The sequence below is a fragment of the Mus caroli genome, chromosome 9 (assembly GCF_900094665.2).
Source record: "Mus caroli chromosome 9, CAROLI_EIJ_v1.1, whole genome shotgun sequence".
Lineage (NCBI taxonomy): Eukaryota > Metazoa > Chordata > Mammalia > Rodentia > Muridae > Mus > Mus caroli.
In genome coordinates this window covers 82,304,209-82,318,351 of record NC_034578.1, presented here as the reverse complement: position 1 = coordinate 82,318,351, position 14,143 = coordinate 82,304,209, and the positions used below count along the sequence as shown (strand labels likewise).

Below are 14,143 nucleotides of genomic sequence, written 5' to 3'. Positions count from 1 at the left end.
GCTGCTGGAGCCTTGGGACCTGAGAAAGAAAGTGGGAAAGGGAAAGACTGAAAACACAGGGAATTCTTCAAGGCTGTCTAGTGATAGGGAAGCTATAGTTGATAAAAACAGAGACCAAAAAGAACACACTACTCCCCCAACTGTGCATTAGCCAGAAAATACTCTTTCCATGTTTCTACTGTTTTATTAATAGCATAGAGTCTATATGATAATCTTAGTTCTCCATTTTGCACTCTGGTCAGTTGTTGCTGTTTGATAGATCATTACATTGGAAAACAAAGGGCAACTATGTTTTGTCATTGAGGCCTGCAAGCTCATGCTTAGTGTTTAATCTCCTAGTCAGCTGATTTTTTTGTTTATCTCCCATGTGGATGTTGATAGATAGACATTATATAAAGTGAGGCATTCCTATTTTTATTTTTATTTTAGAATACTTGTACAGAGAATAGTATAGTGAGCATCCCTAAACCCACTACCTAAGTTATATAATTAATGATATTCCACTTTAAAGAATAAAATAAAATAAAAGGACTGTTTTCCAGATCGTTTTAATAACATGATTCTGTTTTTCCATAGGTGGTGCTTTGCAAATTTCATTCGGTGTTTCTGTCCCAGAAAGGGCAGGTTTACACCTGTGGCCATGGTCGCGGAGGACGGTTAGGCCATGGAGACGAACAGACATGCTTGGTAATTGAGTCATTACATATAGATGTTAGTACAGCCATGATGAATTAGAAACATCACTTGACTTTTAATCAACTGTAAGGCCAAAATAATCTACAAAATTAGCAATAGCATTAAGAAATCTGTTTCCTAGTATATAGCATACATATTAAAGACTTAGATATAAAGTGAAAGTATCTTGGAAATATTTGACCTACAGAAAATACTGAGTAAGGAAATATATGTATTTATAATATGTGCACATATGTATGTTTATGTGTATATACACACATATATACATACACACATATTTATGTACATGCATATATTATAAATTATAGGGTTGAGATTAAAGGTTTGACTTAAGTTATAAGACCCTTTTTTTGAGAGGTAGTCTTTTATTTCCTTAAACTATTTTGTTAAAATATACATGATCTAAAAAAGTGAGCAATATCCTATATATAATTAGAATGTTAGTTTTTATATTACTAAAACTTAGTGGTAATTGAAAAAAACTTAATTTATTACGTACCAGGAAAGTCTGATTTGTTTTTTCCTCTGTTTATAAGAAGACATCTAGTGTGTTTATCATTTATTAAAAGAGAGCTCCATCATTAACAACGTGCACTGCTTGAGAGTTTGGTACACTGCTATTACTTTTAGTAAGTCACAGTGCTCCTGTGAGCTGCAAGTACCTCTCTGCATTTTGTGCATTACAGTAACAGTAAGAAAGGAGTCATTTACTGACTGCTTAGCGTCTCAATAAGGAAAACGAGGGGAAAAATGTTAAAATTTGATTGAAATCAAATAGCTCGTGGGTAGCTGGGGGGGAGCTTTAATGTAGGTTAGGTGACTCCAGAGAAACAGGATAATGTTGCTTGCTTATTCCTTCAAGGGAGGCTATACTCATTCCTTTCCTCCCTGAAATACCAAATAGTGAAGGGCTCCTTGTTTTCTTATTCATGCTCTCTAAATTTGCATTTGGGATACACTTGAGACTTAACAGGATGGCTAAGCAGGTATTGCTAGGTCTGACATTATCAGATTGATCATTCAGATTCACAGAAGGAGATCCACAAATTTCCTCTGACCTGCACACATGTGCCATGTAATTCTCTCTCTCTCTCACACACACACACACACACAGAGAATAAAAATTTTAAAACTGTTTTAAAATTCACTTGAATTATTTTATTGAAGTTTCCTACTGCCTTTTATCTATTTTGCTCATAAGCCACGAACATACCATAAGGTCATTAGTTTACCTGCTCTTAGATGAGATGGAGACTTAAACTCTTGATGGTACAGTTATACCATTTTGGTTCTGCGTGCATTTTATATCAATGGTTACTGCAGATGATTGTATTATAATAAAGGTAACTTTGTTTCCTAGGTTCCCAGGCTTGTGGAAGGACTGTCTGGTCACAATTGTTCGCAAGTGGCAGCTGCTAAGGATCACACTGTTGTGTTAACTGACGATGGATGTGTCTATACATTTGGTCTCAACATGTTTCACCAATTAGGAATTATTCCTCCACCTGCTAGTTGTAATGTACCCAGACAGGTAAGCTTTTGTTTATAACCAATTAGGTGTTGATTTCCTATAAAACATGGACAAAATACATAATTTACNGAGTAATTATTTACTTAGTTAACTTCATCTTCAATGATACAGGCTTTNTTGATACGAGCCATGCATCTTGGGTCCTAGAACCCTGGCTTGCAGCAGTGAGAGAATGAAGAAAGGAGAGACAGGCATATGTACAGGAAAGCTTGAGTCAAGCGGTGATGTGCTTACCCTGACACGGGCACCTATTATCACCAGCATCCCAGAGCCTCAGCTTGTTTGTTAGGGGCAACAAAGGGGAGGGGTTAGCTGGTCTTGGTGGGAAGTCTTTGTAGGCTACAGTCTCAGGCTGTAAACATCCAGGAGGAGGAGGCATTTGCAATTGCTGATGTGGGCACACACTGGTCAGCTGTTCATGAACACGCATACTCAGTCCTGAGGACAGCTTTGCCTTTCATGTTGAGGCTCACTCAGGTAAGGCTCTGCCGCTCCCGTGGGGCCGAGGAGTTAGTCTCCTCTGCATGGCTCTGGAGTCCACCGAGCTGAGGATCTCGCTCACTCAGGGCCTCCTATGCTCCCTACTTTTTTTCTTTTTCTATAAGAAAATTATAGTACACATTCACATTCACTCGAAGTTAAAAATGAAAGCACATCCAAGATTGTACATTTTGGGGATTAGTTACCACAGAGATTACCACAGAGCTAGCTTTTAAAGATTTAAAAAAATTACTTGTGTGTGTGTGTCTCTGTGTATGAGCACCGAGGGCCAGTGCTTTTGGATGTCAGAAGAGTTGGCGAGAGCTAGAGTGACAGGTGGTCGTGCACTGCCTGACCTGATGCTGTAAACTGAACTCAGGGCCTCTATCTTAGCCCAGGAGCCATCTCACCAGCCGTGGGTTTAACTTCAGTGTTGAGTTTTCATTTTTGTTTTTCTTTTTTTTTTGGTTCTAGGGATTGAAATCAAGATTCTTACAAGCTAGACAAGATTTTTAATACCTAAGTTTACCCTCAGCCCTGGATTTTTATAGTTTGAAACTTAAATGATTATTTTTTTGAAATCCATCAATATAATTATACCTGTACAAGCAAGGTACTACAAATAAATAAATAAATACAAGAAAAAGAAAAAAAGCCTTTGCTTATTTACCTGTGTGTCTACTCAGGTGTCTCACCTGCTTACNCGAGGGTGTGTGGTTCAGTCCACCACTCCAGCACATGACCACCATCAGAAGATGCCCATCCCCCAGATATAGCAGCCTTGTCCTTGGGCTACTCTGATGAACGAGGAGTCCTCCAAATGAAAGTGTTATTAGATTTGTCACCTATGGCAGATAGTTTTAGGACATCACACTTGAAGTCTTACATGCGAAATTCCTTTTGAGTTCAATCCTGTTTCTAGAATTATTATTGAATTGACATTTCTAGTTAAGTATGGAAGTCTTCCTCTTTTCTCTTCTGGATTGCTAATGGATCAGTAGTATTACACAGGAGATTTGTGTGGGAGTGTCTACTTGGATATTCTCAAAAAGATCTGTGTTCTCTAACTTACTGTCAACTCGTGGGTATTTAGCTTTGTGGAGTTATGGCCACCGTAAGATCCTGAGTTGATAACCAGCTTTGATTTCCTAGGCAGGGGTCACATGACACTATGAAGACAGTTTAAGCAGGAGTGGGATGGAGAGGCCAGTGACAGCTCTGTTGGGTAGAGTCCAGATATGCATAAGAAAGACATTCCCTCATGGAGGAAAGTCATCTGGGCCAGACTGTCAAGCTTGTTACCATTGTGAGACCCTGGATATTTCAGATTTAAAAATCACCAGTTTTTAAAGAATGGTTGTTTTATATATTGCTTATTATTGCTAAAATTTTGATGATCTGGGTTTTATATAATGTTACTTTGGTTTAGAATGTTAGTTTTTATGTTACTAAAATTTGGTGGTAATTGAAAAAAAAACGTAGTTTATTACGTACCAGGAAAGTCTGATTTGTTTTTTTCTCTGTTTATAAGAAGACATCTAGTGTGTTTATCATCTATTAAAAGAAAACTCCATCATTAACAACGTGCACTGCTGATGTCCGAAAGTGGCTGCATCACTGTGTTCTGAGATTTGTGACTTGTCATGAGTGATGACATGAGACGTTAGCAGTNGCTAAGGCAGTAGCAGTGAGGAGGGTGCACTTGTACCTTAGAGAAAACTGCACTAGATTTTAAATATGTAGTCAACTACAGTCTTACCTGTCATTTTAAATAGATACAGGCAAAATATCTGAAAGGAAGGGCTATCGTTGGAGTAGCAGCGGGCAGGTTTCATACGGTGCTGTGGACTCGAGAAGCCGTTTACACACTGGGACTGAATGGTGGACAGTTGGGTAAGAAATCTTTCATGGCAATATTCAAATGCTACAGTATGATCTTAGAATAAGTATGTGACGGTTTGCTTATTTGTGGAAATTTTTAGGTCACTTACTGGATCCCAATGGAGAAAAGTGTGTCACAACCCCTCGCCAGGTCTCTGCCCTTCATCATAAGGAAATCGCTGTGTCTTTGGTAGCTGCAAGTGATGGCGCCACAGTCTGTGTGACCACAAGGGGAGATATTTACTTACTTGCAGACTATCAGTGCAAGAAGATGGCAACTAGGTATGTGCATTTCTGGAACCTGTCACTATAAGAAATAAGAATTCATCTCTCTAGCTGCTTATCAACTGATAGCTGTGTGCTGGGCTCCGTGAGAAGACAGAATCGAAGGGAAAACGAAGAATGGTTTTCTTTAATTTTTGGTTTTGGATAAGGATCCAATGGACATATGAAAGTTTTGTTTGCAAATTGTAAAATAATATTTTTGAGTCATATTTAACATAATATGTCCCACAAAGTTTAGTTTCCCTTTTAATGTATGTGGGTCACATAGTTGGGCTGACCCTCATTCTTGGTTTATAACATGATCACTATTTCAAATACAGGCTTTGATATCTTATATCCTATTTATTAAAGAAGGATCAGGATCATAAACACTCTGTCAGGCTCACTCTACATCTCACTGCTGCTACTTCTCCTTGCCCCATGTAGTGTGTTGTGTTTAGCATGCCGTAGTAATGTGCAGGAGACTAGCTGTTACTTGGCATATCAAAGAATACAGAATCAAATTTAGGCATGGGTCCACATGCCAATTGTAGCTCTCTGCCTTGTACTTACACACAAACTCAGGATTTCACCTCTGATTTTATTTAGAGTGATGTAAAGTATGGGTGTTTAAAGATAATGGGGAGGTAATCTTGTGTTTTTGATACATTTAGTCCCTAGTAGTTGATTAATTTGTATCTGATTTGACAGCATTGTATTGTTTTAGATCCTTCTAAAGTAATTATCTTTTGTAGTAAACCCTTTTCTTTTCAGGCTGATATTTCAGTGTTGAGCAATGTTTCTTTCTATTATATTCATTAGAGTAGATAGTACAAGCATGGAAATATCCTNGAAAGGATAACTTAGCTCTTGGAAACAGTGGCGAATTTACAAGGCAATTAGGGATTTAAATGTGGATGCAGCAGGCATGTTCTTGCTCGTGTGTGAAGGCGATGATGATGTCATCATATTGTTAACTATGAAAGCTTGCTCAGCTCTGAACACAACCAACATCAGCGTACCACATCCTATCTTCCCTAGTGACATTGGTTGCAGATTGCATTTTACTTTCAAAATCATAAAAATGTGACCACACATGTTTCTTAGATCCAATTAAATAGGTGTGAGCTGACTTGTGGAATGTAAGTTGTTTTAATTAGCATTTATAAAACATTTTAAAGTTCCCTTTGAACACTTTAAATTGTGTAAATATACCTGCCTTCCAAATTTTCAGTAAGAAATTGTTTTAATACAGATGAAAGCACTACAAAAACAACTTTGAAAACTTGTTTTTTCAAAGCAAATAAACTTTCTGAGAGGGAAGACAGTTGGAGAGTAGCAACAGGCAGGCAAGTGTGTGGCCAACGGCTGAGTGATTTTAGCAGCCGCCACGGCTTTCAAGGCATGTGTGCCTGCTTAGGTCTGGCCAGCTTTAAGCATTTTTATTTTATTTTATTTTATTTATTTTTTCTGTTAAGATGCAGTTATACTTAGGAGCTGATAGCCTTCCAGAGAATGAGACTCTAAGTGAATGTGTACCTTAGCAGGTAGGGTCTGGGTACTCATGTGTGAGTTGAGGCTTTGAGAGGAGAGTCTTGCCATAGGAAAGAAAGAGCAGCCTGGGAGGGACCGCGCGCAGTCACTGGCTGAATGGTCATTTCTATAACCGCGCGCAGTCACTGGCTGAATGGTCATTTCTATAAAATTAAGCATGTGTGCTTTAGAGGATGTTAATTTATCATTTTTCTTTTTAACTCAGACAACTGAACTTGAAAAAGGTTCTTGTCTCTGGAGGTTGTATGGAATACAAGGTTGATCCTGAACATTTGACAGAAAATGGGGGTCAGAAAATATGCGTCCTTGCTCTGGATGGAGCTGGAAGGGTGAGTGGAGCTTTATATTGAAGACTAGAAGTGTGAGTTACATGGACCATAGGAACGCCAAGTGTAATGCCTGGCTTCAATGGCTGCTGCTGCTGCTCCGACCCTTTTATGACATCTAGTGGAGTAGACATGACAACTAGGGTTGCAGAGACACACGGTACTGTCTCTAACCCAGTGGTGTGTACAGTACTGTAGCCTAAAGGTTCATTTCTTCATAAAATGAAAACAAGCTTGAATTATTTCGTATGTGAACTNAATATTGATCAACAATGTTGAAAGGCATAGATAGAAGAAAATGTCATTTAGTTATTTTTCTAACAGTAAATAGACAATATTTATAGATTTGGGCCATAATTCAAAGGATCCTCCCCAGTTATGGTTTTCTTTAAGTGTAGATACAATGTATGTGTGTGTGCAGAGACTATGATGCCTTTTACTCTATATTACATGTATAAGCAATGGTGTGCTTCTAGATTTTAGCTCTTAAATGTCATTTTTATTCCTTGTGCAAATGTATCAATGCATTTCTCTAATAAAATGGCTAGTTTTAAGTATCTTTAATCTTTAAGTCATATGTTTGGGTGAGCACGTGCATGCGCAGGCACACGTGCGCACAGATGCTGGGTGCTCTGTGGACGCNGAGGAAAGGGTAAGGAGCTCCTTCCCTCTTACTCCATGAGAGCCCTGCGGATGGAACTCGGGGCTTCAGGCTGGGCAGCAGGCAGCTGTACCTGGGACCCCTTTCACCAGCCCTACAATACATTTACATAAAGATGTGCTTAATGCAGGCTCAAAATTATAAATGATAGATGTCTCTTAAATTTAAATAGTGTTGTAAAGCTTAAATATATTTAAGTTAACATATCTGTGTATTATATCTTAGTAATGCTGATAAAATTACACACTATGGCTAGAAAAACAGTTTTTTTTTTTTTTGAGATATGGTTTCTCTGTGTAGCCCTGGCTGTCCTGGAACTCACTCTGTAGACCAGGNTGGCCTCGAACTCAGAAAGCTACCTGCCTCTGCCTCCCAAGTGCTGGGATTNAAGGCGTGCGTCACCACTGCCTGGCCGAAAACAGTTTTCTTATAATGATATAAAATATTTTGTGAGGTGTAAGTAGTGATATGATGCTTCACATTTTAAAAACTGCACAATCACTTCTGGGCATATTTGTCTGTATTAGAGTGCCTCTTCCCTCCTCATAAAACACCGCGCAGCCTTTACACAGTGGTGCTCCCTGTAGTCCTAGCTGGAGGCTGAGGCTGTGCTGTCTGCATAGTAGACTACATTGCATCTTGGGCTGCTTAGAAGACCCTGTTTCAACCCCACCCCTCAAAGATAAACAGACACAACAAGATGTGATTGCAAAGCTCCGCCTGCTGGTGTGTTTCTAGGTACAAGTTGTAGGCATTATTTTCATAGGGAGAGCAGGACTTTCTGTGTGAATGACTTTGGCAGGTGCTATTTTGTGCTTTACTTAATTAAAAAAATGGTTCTGAGGAGTCATACTTTTGGAAACCATCAGTTTTGACTGGGTATGATGGAACACTGCTTTAAGCCCATAGTACAGGACAGTGAGGCTNAACTCATGAATTCTCAGGCCAGCCTGGACTGTATAGGAAGTGCCTGTCTTAAAACAAGTGAAAAGCCACAAGCAGTTTTAAGTTTAGAACATGACAGGTACCCAGGCAAAGGCACTGCTGCCGTAGACGGAGCTGCACAGGCCAGCCCAGCACCCTCCCCTTACATCCTCTCTGCACCTTAGCAGTACTTCCTATCCCATTCCCAGGGCTGCTGGGAATCTTACACTGGGGCCTTTACTTAAGATTTTGTAGCCAGGTGTGGTGGTGCACACCTTCAATCCCAGCACTTGGGAGGCAGAGGCAGGCGGATTTCTGAGTTTGAGGCCAGCCTGGTCTACAGAGTGAGTTCCAGGACAGCCAGGGCTACACAGAGAAATAAAACAAAACAAAACAACAACAACAAAAAAAGATTTTGTTTTGGTTATAATTAAGTATATCTTCTTGTTATTCTTGAGAGTAGGTTGGATTGAATTCGATAATTATCTGACATTAAAGTATTGGCTCTAACATTTTAGTGTGCTACATTATTCCAGCAGGACTATTTGTCCCAAGCAAGTTATGCGGGAAACAGCACCTCCTTGGGAGGAGTGCCACTGACACATATTTTAATCCGTGATGTGGCATAATCTACTTTCCTAGAAGGTCTATGTCCAACATCGTCTTGATTTTTGTAGCATCTCTCTTCTCTGTGGAGGAGTAGTCATGGAAACACACAAGCTAANGCTCTTACTCTGACAGTACTGTTTAATTCTGAGTGTGCTTGCTCTCTGCTGTGTGCTTTATGCTGTGCTGTGCTCTGCTTTCCTCACAGGTGTTTTGCTGGAGATCAATCAGCAGTTCTCTGAAGCAGTGCCGATGGGCCTATCCTCGCCAGGTGTCAATCTCCGATATTGCTTTAAATAGAAATGAAATTCTGTTTGTCACACAGGATGGGGAAGGATTTAAAGGGAAATGGTTTGAAGACAAAAGAAAGAATTCTGAAAAGAAAGGTCAGTTAGTATGACTGCCCTTAAGTACCCTAGTCAGCTTTGGATGTATTAGGTACTGCTCAGCTGACCTCTAAACTGTGTATTTGCCTTTGTGGTTAGTTCAGTGCCTGTTTGCTACAGACTGTAAAGTCACTCATGGCACAGGGCATGGGTGTCCCTCTCTGTCATTAGCATTGAATATAGTCTTTGGCATTGTGGTCCTTCATTATGTCCTCTTGAGTCACTGAGCTACCTGTTAAACGCTTACATCATATCTTAAGAACATTTATGATTGCTCAGAGTTATAAATGCATCAAAATTATAAAACATAAAATGAAGAGTTTTGCATAATATTGATTTCTTGTGTTTTATATTTTTATAGATGACTCAAGTCTATAAACATGCAAGGTGTATTGACTATGCAAAAATGTGGGACTCACAGCTTATAGAACCAAAAGATATTTTTACTTAAAGTTCCCTGAGGCAGATAACTATTATAAGTGCACATGAGTTTCTTAAGAACATAGGAGTTAGAATTACTGAGTGATAGAGGAAGCGTAGCGATGTCCAGGAGCCTGAAATAGTCTACATTTGAGAGTGTAACCAGAGCATGGGTCTGTCTTGTCAGAAGAGTTTTATGTCATTCTCTTAGTGGGCTGACATAGAGTTTGTGATCTCAGGCTCGCTGGCTGATTCTCAGTGTTTTCTGTCCTAGTGACTGGCTGTACTTTAAACTCCATACCGTCCCTTACATTTAGCAGTTGCTATGTTGTGCTGCTCCTATCTTAATTTATTTTAAAGATTTATTACCTTAATTTATGTATATGAATACACTCTTGCTGTCTTCAGACATATCAGAAGAGGGCATCGGATCCCATTGTAGATGGTTTGGAGCTACCATGTGGNTGCTGGGAATTGAACTCAGGACCTCTGGAAGAGCAGCCAATGCTCTTCACCAGTGAGCCATCTCTCCAGCCCATCTTAATTTTTTTTTTTTAAATCATTCCTTTTCCCCTCTCCTGGTTGATTGCAACAGTCCCAATCTATACCATCTTTATTATTTCTGTTGACTTAATAGTCTTTGTGTATATTTTCTCATTTAAATTCTTTCTACTGTAGCCAGAAATTTTTTTTTTATAGGTGCCATATCTACTTGGAACCATTTTATACTTTGTTTTATAGACTGAATTTGACTAGTTATTAGTCATATTTTTATTGCATGTTCTCATTACTCTTCTTGAGGATAGGGACATTTTGCCCTGACTCAGTAGTAGGACAGTGTAGTCATTTGGGCTCAGTGCCTGCAGAGAATGGAAGGAGCGTGTGGTGACACTTAGGTTCATACAGGGTTAATATAGGTAGGCATGCCACTCTGAAAGTTAACTTGGGCTGCAGTGTGGAAGGTGTGTTTGTCAGAAGAAGATATGGCTGATACTGAAAATGCTCTGTGTATGTAGTAAGTACACAGAGCATAATACTGTGTTGAAGATGGAGAGGTTCTAAATTCTTCAGAAGAACTTCGTGTGTATGAAAGATACTTTTATGTTTTCAAATCATTTTTATTCCAGTTACTCTAATTTCATTGCAGCCTTGATTAATGATAGTTCGTTTATTTTCTTTTTAGCAGACATTTTACCAAACCTCCATCATTCCTCATCAGATGTGTCTTGTGTCCCTGATACAAATAGTGTGTATGAAAGAATTCGACTTGAGAAACTTCCTTTTGCCCATAGAGCTGTTAGTGTCAGCACAGATCCAAGTGGGTGCAACTTTGCAATCCTACAGTCAGACCCTAAAACAAGGTATAATTGTCTTTAATATATTCTATTTTTAGAAGGAATAATCATTAGACCTTCTTTTGTTTTCGGTAGCTCCTGATGCATATTTAATTGAGGAGCTGTTACTAAGATCTGTAGAGACCTTCAACAAATGAGTATGTTACAAGGGCAATCACTGGGGATCGTGTGCCTTCCCTCTAGTGTGTACCTGAAAACACTGAAGACAGTGTATATGCCCACACAGGGCCTGTCTTTAGAAAACACTGAAGACAGTGTATATGCCCACACAGGGCCTGTCTTTAGAAAACACTGAAGACAGTGTATATGCCCACACAGGGCCTGTCTTTAGCCCATGCTATACTTGAGAGTCCCGGGCTCTGAAGGATGTAGTATCAATACTTTTTAGGTAGTGTGTAAAAGTTTATGANTTTTGAATATGATAATTGACAAAAAAGAGGTGGTATGGTCACAGAAAATATANTAGGAAATATATTAGGGGAGAGANAAGAGGAACATTAGTGGCATTGGTGAAGAGGGAGGAGGACCTGGAAGTGGGGTGACCATCCTTTCTGGTTTGCCCAAGTCTGAGGCAGAGCAAGAGCAGTAACCACCTCCCTTGTTAGGGTGTTATATGGACGGACAGGGTGTGGTTACAAGCATGGAGCACTCAGGGTTGTAGACTGATTGATATATATATATATTTTTTTTCACTTGTGTGAGTAACTATGACCTTAGTTTTATTTGCTTAGTTCCTTTTTTTCTCCACTTCTAAAATAAGTTATGTAAGAAAGGAAAAACTTAGGAACTATTCTTATTTTTATTGTTTTCAGTATGTTGTTTAACCTTATGCAAAAACAAATAGAAACACACTAAAGAATATTTAACATTTTTTGGGTGATATTCTTGTATTTTACAAAATGCCAGAATTGAATGTTTCTAAGTTCAGTTTAAGTAAACCATTTCTTTTCAAGGGAATCAGCTTCTGATATATTTCCTTGTTCTCTTCATAGTAGTAATTATCTTTGCTTCATTTCCAGCCTTTATGAGATTCCAGTTGTGTCTTCATCATCTTTTTTTGAAGAATTTGGCAAGCTCCTGAGGGAGACAGATGAAATGGACAGCTTCCANGATGTGACCTTTCAAGTTGGCAATAGACACTTCCCTGCACATAAATACGTTTTGGCCGTGCGCTCTGACTTCTTCCAGAAGTTGTTTCTTTCAGATGGCTCTTCTTTAGAGCTGACGGATGTTTACCGGAAAGACGAAGATGCTGCTGGCTGCCATCTCTTTGTGGTGGAGAAAGTTCATCCTGACTTGTTTGAATACCTCTTACAGTTCATGTACACAGATACCTGTGACTTGTTAACTCATGGCTTCAAACCAAGAATGATTGTGAAGAGAAAGGCAGAAGACTGTGAGGGCTCCCCAGATTCTCATCTGCACACTGTGAATTGCCATGTGGATGATNAACAGAAGTCAGCATTTGAGGTGTACAGAAGCAACCAGGCCCATACACNTAGTGAACGGCAGAAGAGCAAACCCAAATCTTCTAAGAAGGGAAAAGGTGTTGGGGACGACGACCCTGTAAGGATGTTGCAAAGTGTTGCTAAGAAGTTTGGCCTCAGTAATTTGAGTAGCAGGTACAATTCCTCACCCTGGGCTCCTTCCTGAGCCTGCCCCGTCAGCCCTCCCTTGAAGCATTGTTGCTTCTTGTGTTTCCTTTCACTCTCCTGGCTTCCCTTTTCCTCTGCCTCTGGGGTAGTAGTACATAGATGGGACCTTTCCCTCACTGTTGCTTTCTGGCAGTTATCACTGAGGGACCTTCTCATTTAAACTCATCAGAAAGGTTGCTGATGGGTTTCTGTGCTGTGCGGGAAGAGTAGCAAGTCCTGTTGTGTGCTGGAAAGGTCTCTGGTCTCAGACCTGCACAGTGTGTGCTTTGTTTCTCTGCTCACGCTGGCCAGGGCAGGTCTCTATGGACCTCAGCTCCTCAGTATGGAAGGGGCTTGTGTTGTTGAAAGAGGCTTGCCATGGAGTTATATAAAGTGTCTCCCTGCTCCTGTCATTGTGAATCAGTATTGGTATCTGTTTCCCACACAAGGCTGCCCTGTGAAACTGCTTGTGCTAGTATAACCTGTCATAGATGGGAGCAGGAAGGGATGTATGCAGTCATTCCTATTGGAAAATAAAAAAAGACTGTTAGAGCTTTCATTTGTGGCTTCTCAATAATGGTATGAAGCATATTTTAAATTTTAATTAAAACCATGCTTTCCTGTGGCTTGGAATGAGGTCTCTTGTTCCTTTCTAGGAGATGATGTAGCTGTGTTTAACTGTAAGCTGCCAGATTTTGTTGTGTGTGGATCTTAGGAGAGCACTGTATTCACCTTTTGTTAATTTATATTTTTCCTTGATAGGTTAGAAGGAGTCAGATTGGAAAATGAAAAAATTAATGTTATTGCGAAGAAAACTGGCAATAAACTGAAGCTAAGTCAGAAAAAATGGTAAGTTAGTAAATGAGGATCAGGTTTGCATAGTTAGACCTTTGGTTCCCAAGATGGAAGTGGAGCTGTTTGTAGCCCTCACGAGAAGGAAGCCACCCACCACCNGATTACCTCTACTACTCTTGGAGGGGANGGGAGCCATTGAGCAAAAGCAGTCACTGCTCAAGTCATTGAAGGAAGAGGTCCTTCTTTCTATTTAACTCAGATGAAGAGAAGGATTTTATCCGTTGCTGTCTTTAGTTTTGAATCTTACAAGTGGGAGTTCACNCCGCCCTCCTCCCCGGCAGACTGTGCACTTCCATCGTGAGGATGACGGTTTGCTTACTGCACTTCCCCAGAGTCAGTACTCGACATGCACTGTTAGGATGCTGTGGTGGATACTTTATAGGTGATCAGTCTTGGAGGAGGAGAAACTGAAGATTTTTGGGGATTGCTTGGCATGCAGTAGGTTGTTCAAATAAGAGAATTAAAGAGTTTTGAGTATGCTACTGACTGTCACTCCTACCTTGCCTGCAATACAAAAGAAAATCAAGTGGAAGGTTTTAAAGTTTAGATTCAGTTTCCTTTTCAATAAAA

General features: G+C 39.7%; 1 protein-coding gene across 1 annotated transcript in view; it reads left to right on the top strand.

Moving 5' to 3' along the window:
• Ibtk (inhibitor of Bruton tyrosine kinase) overlaps positions 1-14,143 on the top strand; it is a 65,565-nt gene that overhangs the window by 15,532 nt on the left and 35,890 nt on the right. Inside the window, exons 5-14 of the mRNA XM_029481964.1 lie at positions 577-687; positions 2,057-2,227; positions 4,483-4,600; positions 4,690-4,870; positions 6,612-6,735; positions 9,132-9,309; positions 10,913-11,090; positions 12,104-12,706; positions 13,481-13,567; positions 13,824-13,926. Of these exons, the coding sequence (XP_029337824.1) occupies positions 577-687; positions 2,057-2,227; positions 4,483-4,600; positions 4,690-4,870; positions 6,612-6,735; positions 9,132-9,309; positions 10,913-11,090; positions 12,104-12,706; positions 13,481-13,567; positions 13,824-13,926 (1,854 nt within the window). The remainder of the gene's footprint in view (positions 1-576; positions 688-2,056; positions 2,228-4,482; positions 4,601-4,689; positions 4,871-6,611; positions 6,736-9,131; positions 9,310-10,912; positions 11,091-12,103; positions 12,707-13,480; positions 13,568-13,823; positions 13,927-14,143) is intronic.